Source organism: Pholcus phalangioides, unplaced genomic scaffold (assembly GCF_987345545.1).
Source record: "Pholcus phalangioides strain wild (caught in Gottingen) unplaced genomic scaffold, Ppha-v1.0 ptg000012l_1, whole genome shotgun sequence".
Classification (NCBI taxonomy): domain Eukaryota; kingdom Metazoa; phylum Arthropoda; class Arachnida; order Araneae; family Pholcidae; genus Pholcus; species Pholcus phalangioides.
Window position 1 is genome coordinate 17,634,555 of NW_028301605.1, and position 9,479 is coordinate 17,644,033.

The 9,479-nt window shown below is 44.7% G+C and overlaps 1 protein-coding gene across 1 annotated transcript; it reads right to left on the minus strand.

Moving 5' to 3' along the window:
- Nucleotides 1-324: 324 nt before the first annotated feature.
- On the minus strand, nt 325-6,146 carry LOC149079693 (uncharacterized). Its single transcript, XM_089240303.1, has 2 exons — nt 5,878-6,146; nt 325-2,909 (listed from the first exon to the last, which is right to left on the minus strand). Exon 2 carries the CDS (start codon nt 2,870-2,872, stop codon nt 1,508-1,510), a length of 1,365 nt encoding a protein of 454 aa, XP_089096429.1. The 5' UTR covers nt 2,873-2,909; nt 5,878-6,146; the 3' UTR covers nt 325-1,507.
- Between the last annotated feature and the right edge of the window lie 3,333 nt (nt 6,147-9,479).

Genomic DNA, 9,479 nt, shown 5'->3' on the forward strand with positions numbered 1-9,479 from the left:
GGAGGAGGTGTGTCCGCGAGTGAATTCAGCATTCCTTCTAGTCCGGCGTACCTACAAGACCCACCCGCTTCCTCTATATGCGGCCCTACTTCTCAGGTTCATTCGATGCCCAATTAGAAATGGCTGTAGACTTCCGACACTGAATAATTTCGCCATTCAGACATGCATCAGAGCCACACCTGAGGCCCTTTTTTGCCCACCCTGTATTATAGTGGTCGCGGCTGGAATCAATAAGTGAGGAACCATTCAATGAATCTTTTTTTGCTCAAATGACTAAAAATAACTTTAGTTCTCGAGCTAATTTTTCAAAAAAAACAGCCAAAATTAAATACATTACTGGCCATAGCTGAAAAGGGCATTAAATAGTAAGTGAAAGAATATTAATGTAATTACAGAAAAAACAATTTTTTAACAAAAATTAATTAATTTTGAGTTGCATTAATTTGTGCAAAAATTTAAACAAATGATTAAGAATTAAACTGCGGAACAACGTGATGTCGATTCAAGCTTTGCAATGAGTATGATTTAATTTCCTTTTTAATTAATACGTTCGTGACACGGCCCACGATATGCAGCCATGGCTGAACAAGCATCTAGTTGCGGCTCCGCATGCACGGGTCTCCATCCATCCATCCATCAGGGCCATAGACGTACGCAAAAGGGATTTCTGGAGTTGGAGACACCTTCCTTCCTCCCCCCCAACAGAAATTATGGTGTAATGCTGAGAAAAAACGAATCCCTTCCTGACGCTACTGCTCAGGGAGGTATATTTTATTTTCAGATTTCAGGCATATCGCATGTACCACCAGAGGGCTATGTACTACGCTAATTAGACTGGGAACACGGTTTGAAGTCAATTCCAATAGTTTAGTGCAGAGATTCTCAAACTGTTCGCCGCCAACCTTTGTCGGTGCCCCTCACAAAGGTTTTACGAAAAGATTCTTTGTTAAACTGTTCTGGGGCACAGCGGATAGCTGTTTATTAGGTGGAAAAATGCGCTAGTGTTTACGTACCTAGTGTAATAATCAAGGAAATAATATATTTGTTTAATATTAGTATTGTTTATTATTAGTATTCGATTAAAATTGTAATGCCTAGTAAGTGCAACAAAATGTACGTTTCCCTCGCCCCCAGGGCTATTTTAATAGTATTATGGCGCCACGTCTCACGCGTGCAAACTTATTTTTCTGATGTTTTCCTACCCAGCATCAGCACATGCTTAAGAAAATTTTAATCAAATCTCATTATCATGGGGGGGTTCCTGTTGAGACAGTACCACTGCTTGCCTCCAGGCTGACCCGAAATCCAGAACAAAGAGTATGCCTCATCGTTGTTTATATCACCGGTAGCATAAAATAACTTTAATTTACATATAAAAGGGAAAAGAAACTTACAAAATCTTACGGCAAACGTAAAATTAGTGTATCGCAAATAGTTAAAAGCATAATTAGGCCAGTGCAATATAAAACTAAGTAACGCCATCTGTGTGAAAAATTACAGAACAAAATTAAGTTCTAAACACTACGTATATCGAGACGTACATCATTTGCAAGTTGCTAGCGCTTGGTAGAGGAACTGTCGCGTCGACACGACTCTCTTGTAGGTCATCCGTGCTGGTACTGGCGTCCACCAGCGACGACCGGCGGTCCTCGACCTCGCTGGACCCGCCCCCGACCAGGCAGTCCCTGTAACACTCGCAGCAGTTGCAGACTATGATGGCAGAATCTTCAGTTTCGTAGGAAGACGATTCGGACATCGTTGACGTCAGCTGGACGTCGTCCTCGTCCTCGCTGTAGACGGTCGCAGCGTCACTGCCCAGTATGTAACGATCGTCGGCACTAGCGAGACTTTCGAAGCTTACGTAACGGGCCATCTCGGGGCTGGTGCAGTTACTACTGGCACTGCTGTTGCTGTCACTGTGGGAACTGCTGGTGGTGGAATATACCTGTTCATACCGATCGCTGTCGTACAAGACGCTGCCACAAACGTAGCAATTGGTGACTCCAAGATCGTCGTCTTCTGTGATTGACGGGTCGCGATGGACCTTCACGGAGCAGTGACAGATCTCCTCACAGCTGCTGTCGCTACTGGACTCTGAATCTTCAGTGTCTGTATCTGATCCATCTCGCCGCTGTTGGTCGGGACCAGGGCCATCGTCGTACTCACTGATGTCATCCCCCGACGACGACGAGTTTGAGATTTCACTGCTGTCATCGCTGTAATCATTGCAGGTCGGAGAAACGATTCGAGGCGATGAATAGCTCGAGTAGAGCGTCGCGGATTCATCCTCGGATTCTTCGTATTCGTGGACATCGTTCTCGCCACTCGACGAATCCGTCAAACTAGAATCTCCAGCGCCCTCGGGGCCGTTCCCGTCACACGGGCAGCATCCGTCGCAGCAGGAATCGGAATCGCTGATGGGGGTGTCGCACTGCTTGCCATCAGGTGAAGAATACTGTATCTTTGGTGGTGGTGGGAACCGATACAGTGCTCCGGGTACCACGATAGACTTGTTTTCCGTATCGTGGTACCTTTTCTTGAGGTCGTACTCGTTCATGTCGCATTCCGGTCGTTCGTCATCCTCTGAAGAGTCGGTGCCGGTCGAAGAGCTGCTCCTGGTCGACATCTCGCTGAGCTTCCGACACACACTCGACAACGGTATCTCGTCATCGGTTGATTCGACCAAGACGTTCTTCCCACGGACCCCACAACTCGGATTCCCTCCATCATTGGACTCGTGGACAGCTTTGATCGTGAATTTCAGGCCTTTGTCCGGCAGCTTGTCAGATTTCAACGGGACGTTGAAATTTATCTGGTCCATTTCTCGATCGCTGGCAGCCATATCGGTATTGGGGACTTCTCTTTCGGTCATGATACTCCTATAGGTGCTCTTTGGATCAGTATTGGATCTGAAATCAAATAGAAACAGAATTAGTGTAAATAATTTCAGTATAATGACCGTAATTTCAGTATAATGCTATATTCAGAGAAGAATTTATGGTTTTACCACCTGTGAGCTACATAAATTTTGCCGCCCTTTTTCCCAATCTTGTCTTATTTCGTCGACCACTCATTCTACTACAGATTTGCCGCTCTAGGCAATAGTCCGCATAGTCCTTCCCCCCAATCTCACAGTAAATACGCCTCTGTCTAAGTCACTCTTGTGGTCACCCACATGCTTGCACACTTTATAAATCAGTGTTTCTCAACAGGGTACCCGGGCCCTGGAACCAGTGAGGCCAGATCGCGAGTAATATATATAGTTTTATTTTTCCCGATTTATTTCCCGTCAGTCGTGTTTATGTCCGGGCCATGGCCCCCACATCCTGTAGCGGGGCCCCTAGGCTGGGATCTTTTGCGGGCCCCTTCTGTTAATTTATAGCGTGAAAAAGCAAAAAATGATGATAATCGGCCCGGACCATGGAACGGGCCTTCCCACTCAAAAAAGAATTCAACCGTGCCGCGGGATTCAAAAGGTTGGAAACACTGCTCCAAATCGCTCTTGTGGTCACTTACCGACATTGTCCCTCACTGACCTAATTCTCTAGGTCACATTTTTCACAGGTTCCCTCGATTTCTAGGTCACTCCCATGCTCAAAACACTAGGTTTTTCTTTTGGTTACTAACACGCCTGTACATTTCATTGGTCGCTCTTTGTCCGCTCACCGACCTGTTCCTTCACACTCTAGGTCACTCTTTCGGCAACTCTCATGCTCGCAAACTAGGTTTTTTTTCTTTTGGTCTTTCACTGACGCGATTCTTCGCTCTCTAAGGTCACTCACATGCTTGCAAACTCTGTAGGTCACTCGCTTTGTCACTCCCCGACCAAATCCCTCGGCAGACGCGTATTTTCCGCCTGTGGGCTATTACAGAAATTTTTCCACTCTAATTTTCTATAGACTACTTCCTTCCTCAAATTTGCTACTACCCCCACTGAACTCGCGGCCCTGCGCTATAGCCGGCTATACCCTCCTGTAAATACACCTCTGGCTATATTCAGCTCAATCCTCAAACTTGGTTCATAGATTCAACTGGAAAAATTGCAGTTTCACTCAAAGCTATCAACCATTTACTTAGAACAGACATCTTCAAGGCTCGCGAGCACCGCTGTGCTAACAGGCTCTTAAAGTGCTTAATTATAGCGTGCTCCCGATTCCCATACTCATTGATACTGATCAATTCCTCAATTAGACCTACCCCCTCCCCCTATTCAAGTTGTATTAAAGGATCACCATATTCCGCTGATTTTGAGTTAAAGCAGGTATCGGAGTTCCCATACGAGTGCTATCTCCTCCTGATGGACGCAGTCCTCAAGCTTTCCTGCTTCACGAGAACTGCTCCATATCGTACAGGGTATCCCGAATAAGACTTCCCCGATTTAATTAACGGTGATCGATAGAATAAAACAAGCTGTTTATTCTGAAAGCCGCAAAAATCCGATACAGAGATTTACAAAAATGGTTACAAATATTACTGACGGGGGGCACTGTATGTTGGTGGCCGAGAAAATTAGACCAGGATGAGAAATGGCGGCAAAATGTGTTGCCCACAGGCAGAGCCGTCACTGGGATTTTTGCCGCCCCCACAACTTTAAAATCCGATAATTTTATAACGGTGGTCTTTGTTCCCACCTAAAATTGCCACCCGGGGCAGTTGCGCCCCCCTCCACGCACTTTTCCCTAGTTACGGCCCTACCCACAGGTGGCAAAACTAAAAAACGGGTCAGGCGCAGAGGCATATTTAAAGGTTGAAGATTCCCGCCTTGCAGCAGTTAGTACTTTCCAATATAAATTATCGATGATCTTTTCCCAGGGCCTGATTTCCACATGCAGGGGAGCGGGGGTTCCTGAGCAAAGCAAGAATCGGGTGCCCCCTGCAAACTATGGTCAGAGATGTCCGAGTAGTACATAAATACATGTTCGAATTTTGGATCACCTACCCATACGGAAATCGAAAGCTCTGATCTTTCTTACGAATAAACATAAGCAATGATGGCTATCTACTATTTGGTGAGCAATCGTGGTGTGAGCCGGGTTTTATATCGCAGCCGGACTTGGGCCGGTGCAAAAAGGCATGACCGTAAAACATCAGATGAAGGAGCTATTAAAATGCATTTTAGCAAGTACAATTCAATTTGGGACTTTGCTTAACCAAAGCCGTAAATTAATAATTCTATCAATTTATAAATCAGCCGAACGAGGAACATAAATTACCATTTATCAACAAACTCACGTACAGACCTTCTTAACCCAGGGATCTTGATGGACCCCCAAAAGCCAAGACCCAGGTTTTCCACGTCGATTTTTTTTGTTTTAGTATATTTATAGAGCAAAAAATTCAGAAAACATCGTAAGCCCCAGCCTCCCCAGTTCAAAGGGGTGCCCCCCCCCCTGCTGAGGGTTCCCTTCAAAAGGCATGTTATGCAAATATTGCTCCGAGAGCCCATAATATTTTTATCGCCCATCCTTCCCTTCAAACGAACCTGTTATGCAAATATTGCTGAGGGCCACAATTTTTTTACGGCCTAGCGTTCCCTTCAAAGGGCCTGTTATTCAAATATTGCTGAGGGCCCACAATAACTTTAGGGGCCTCTTGCTAATTTTCTCGACCACCCACTCCCATTCTTATGCAAATATTGACAATTGCCCACAATATTTTTATTGCTCATCCTTCCCTTCAAAAGAGCCCGTTATGCAAATATTGCTGAGTTGCCACAATATTTTTAGGGCCCCAGCCTTCCCTACAAAGGGCCTGTTATGAAAATATTGCTGAGGGCCCCAGTGCTTTGAGCTGTATAACAGGCCTTCTTCCCCCTCCCTCCAGCTCGTCCCATACACAATAGGGAAAACCTTAGATTTATAATGGGTCTATACTCACGTGCGTGTGCGTTTTCAGCTGGATGAAATCGTCATTTCAGCTGTGAATCGGTGGATTGCCCGGATAGTTGATGGCTGTTGCACGTGCAGAATCACCGGTAGTGCGTGTGTGTACTGTATGCGTACTGAACCAGCTCTCGAGTAGGAAGCGACTGATTTGTGCGGCCGTGACTCGATCCCCCTCACTTGCTCTGATTGATTGATTGCGTGACGCGCATGATTAGAGCTACTGGGAAAATACCAGTCTGTGCTCTTACCGCGATCTTTGACTCACGTGTTTTGCGCCAATTTGGCAACTTCTCGCTTTATTTAGTTGCACTGATTTTGAGACTAAGACCACAGTACATATATTAGAAAACTCCGCTTATACATATAAATCCGAACTGCTCTTAAAAAGAAAAACAAACGCTCATAAATTCCCCTGCACTTTAACACGTTACATTTTACACATGGGCAATTAATACACATGATCATACCTCATAATGACGAATCACATGGTTGCCTTGAGAAAGATCTTCCGCTTTCATTTGATCGTAGTCATTGTCTCAGAAACATGATGGCTGCAGGCAGAGGTGTATTCATGGCTTTTTGCAGCCCTTCTCCCATTCTAGTATAATTTTCTTGAGCACTCATTCATTCTCCGCTTGCACCCCCCCCCCTCCCCTGGAAATACTCATCTGTTTTCAAGACACTATTTTGGTCACTCCCACGCTTAAATACTTTTTTTGGACATTTTTGGTCCTTGCCATGCTCACGCACTGACTAAGTCACTCTTTTGGTTGCTCATTGATCTGGGCGTTCACCAAGTAACGTTATTCACATACTTGCAGAGTTTTGGCCACTCACTGCGTGTACACTGTCTTGGTCACTCAGATGCTTGCACACGCATTAGATCACTCTTTTGATCTCTCACTGACCTGGTTCCTCGCTCTCTCTAGGTCACTCCTATGCTACACACACACCTTTGGTTTCCCTCCTATGCTACACACACACCTTTGGTTTCCCTCCTACGCTTAATCACTCTCCAAGTCTCACTTTTGGTCGCTCGCTGATTTGGTCCAGTACTCTTTTGGTCATTAAAATGATAGTAGCCCTACACTTTTTGAATCGCTCACATTTTTTTTTTAATCGCACACGTGCTTGCTCGCGCTCTAGGTCACTCTGTCGATGGCTCTTCAACCTGCTCGCTCTCTCTTGGTTAATCTTTAAGTCACTCACATGCTTACACACACACTGTAAAACACTCTCCTCGTCATTCACATTCTTGGTCAGGAAGGAGGCGTAGGGGGCCCTCCCTAAAATTTCTCTTTAAGAAATTCATTGCAGCCCCACCCCCATAAGCCTTTTGCGCCCTTCTCCTAAGGTCGATTCTCTGCGTACTCCCCTGATTGGCGGATTGCTCTTCGGGAATATACATAGTGAGTCCGACCACCGCTGTCTGACACCCTGTAGTGAACTTTGCTATGAATGCACAAGGATCATTTTTCCCACATGATAACAAACTCCACAATGAACACACTGTATATTTTTAGCTTGTGTTACAACTTTTTAGCAATAACCACTTTACGATCAAGGACTTAATATTGCGTCCAAACACCAGTGGAATAAAATCAAACAAGAGTTCTCTCTCTCTGTTTTCTTTCCTTTCTCCTCGCCATCACGAAGCTTTGTTGTATCCCTACGATTTCCCCCCCCCCCTCTTCGTTTTTCCCCCACATGTGATGTATCTTTCTACTCTATACATATAAGCGCGAAAAAGAACAGATAGTGCAATTAGTTAATTAATTATGATTTTAAGTAGCATCAGAATCGTTGTGATTAATAAATGATAAGCTTTCAAATTTATCAAAATTAGGAAATTTGCATTTTTACTATTTTTTATGAAAATTGCTAAATGTCAGCATTTTAGGGGTCATTCAAGTATTACGTCATCGTCGATGGGGGGAAGGGGGGTTTCCGATTTGCTGACTTTTGATGACAAGGGGGGGGGGGGATTTTGTCTGGCTGACTTGAAGACGTTGGCGGTTGAGAGCATAGAGCATTCCTCCGCGTCGCTGGTAGCAAACGACTCTCTACAGCTTCCTTCTTTTCCGGGATCAGGGCCGTCTTAAGAGCATCATGGGCCCCCGGGCCATGTGGTTTTTCTGAGGCCCTACCTGGTAAATTTTATAAAATTCTTACCAGATCTCATTTTCGTGAGGCCCCTTTTCTCTTGAGGTGCCCGGGTAAGCCCATGCTTTAAGACGGCATTGGGTGGATGTCGTTTGAGTCTTCGCCGCTGAATATTGCAGTCATCTGATCGTAAAAGCACGTATAGCCTGCGTTCAGTTGGAAGAGACCGACTAGTGACAAGAGGAGTAGTGGTGGCCCGAATCGACTATATATATATATATATGCAGCACCTCCTAGAGATGGATATCTATCTATCTCTAGGAGGTGCTGGTGTAGGCCATCGATCGATTTTGTTACAAAGACTACGAGAACTATTTTTTATTTTTATTTCATCATTCAAAAATAATGAAAATTATCGAACCCACTCGCCATGACCCAGTTTCGACAGTTCGATTGTAAATATGGACGTTTCGTACTTGATTTCTGGGGAAACACAAAGCAGTCTGCCTTGACGATCGAGTCACGTGGTCTGAACACAATATATTACTCGATCCTTTTATACGTGTCATCATACTTGTTCATTGGCGTACGCAGGGGGGGGGGGGGGTGTTACAGTTTAACCACGTCCTGGCAAAGTAAGAGGACGTGGGTTCAATTCCAAAAATGGGAATGGCCCATGGCCCCCACATGGGAGGGGCTGACAGGGCTCTTGCCCTGGGGCCCGGGACAATTCTAATCATTTTTTGCCTTTTTCACGCTATAAATTAACTATAGGGCCCGTGAAAAGTCTGGCCTAGGGGCCCTGCTCTAAGATGTGGGGGGGCCATGGAATGGCCTTATAGTTGCTTTTTTGTTTTTTCATTTACATCGTAATGATAATAGAGAAAAAAATGCACTGAAAAAAGTATTGCGAGTTTTCTAATGAGTTTTAAAGACATCATCATCTCATTATCACTCATCTCTCTGATGAAAATTTCAAAATAGAAACATTCTGACGGTTACTTCGTTGCCATTCTTCATCCACTTTACCGCACACCAGCTCCAGTCATGTATCGCCGTACGACAAATTTCCAACTAGTGGGTTTGAGCAACGCTATCTATAGCTAGATGTAGTTATAGGTGGTGTTGGTTTGGGTGGGAAATAAAAGTGCCATCTCTCTATCGGTGGTCGCCCCAGGCTCGATCAGTAAAGAGAACTTTTTCTGATGTTCTTTTGGCTGAATTCGAACCCATAGACCTTGACGGCAGGCTTACCACTTAAGATCATCTTATCATTCGGGCTACTCTAGTCATTCTTCACGTAGCCCTTATCATTTCTTAGACCACCGTGTATCGGAATTGATTCAACACAAACAAAAGAATCTAAAACCCTTTTTGATTTTCAATACTTTAATGAAGTCAATGCATGATTTAAGTTAAGACAAAAGAAAAGAAAACACTGGTCCTAGAAACACATGCAAATTGACGATAAAGTTCATGCGAGGAAAATAC

Coding starts and splice junctions, on each gene's coding strand:
- LOC149079693 (XM_089240303.1), bottom strand. CDS start 2,872: ATGACCGAAAGAGAAGTCCCCAATACCGATATGGCTGCCAGCGATCGA.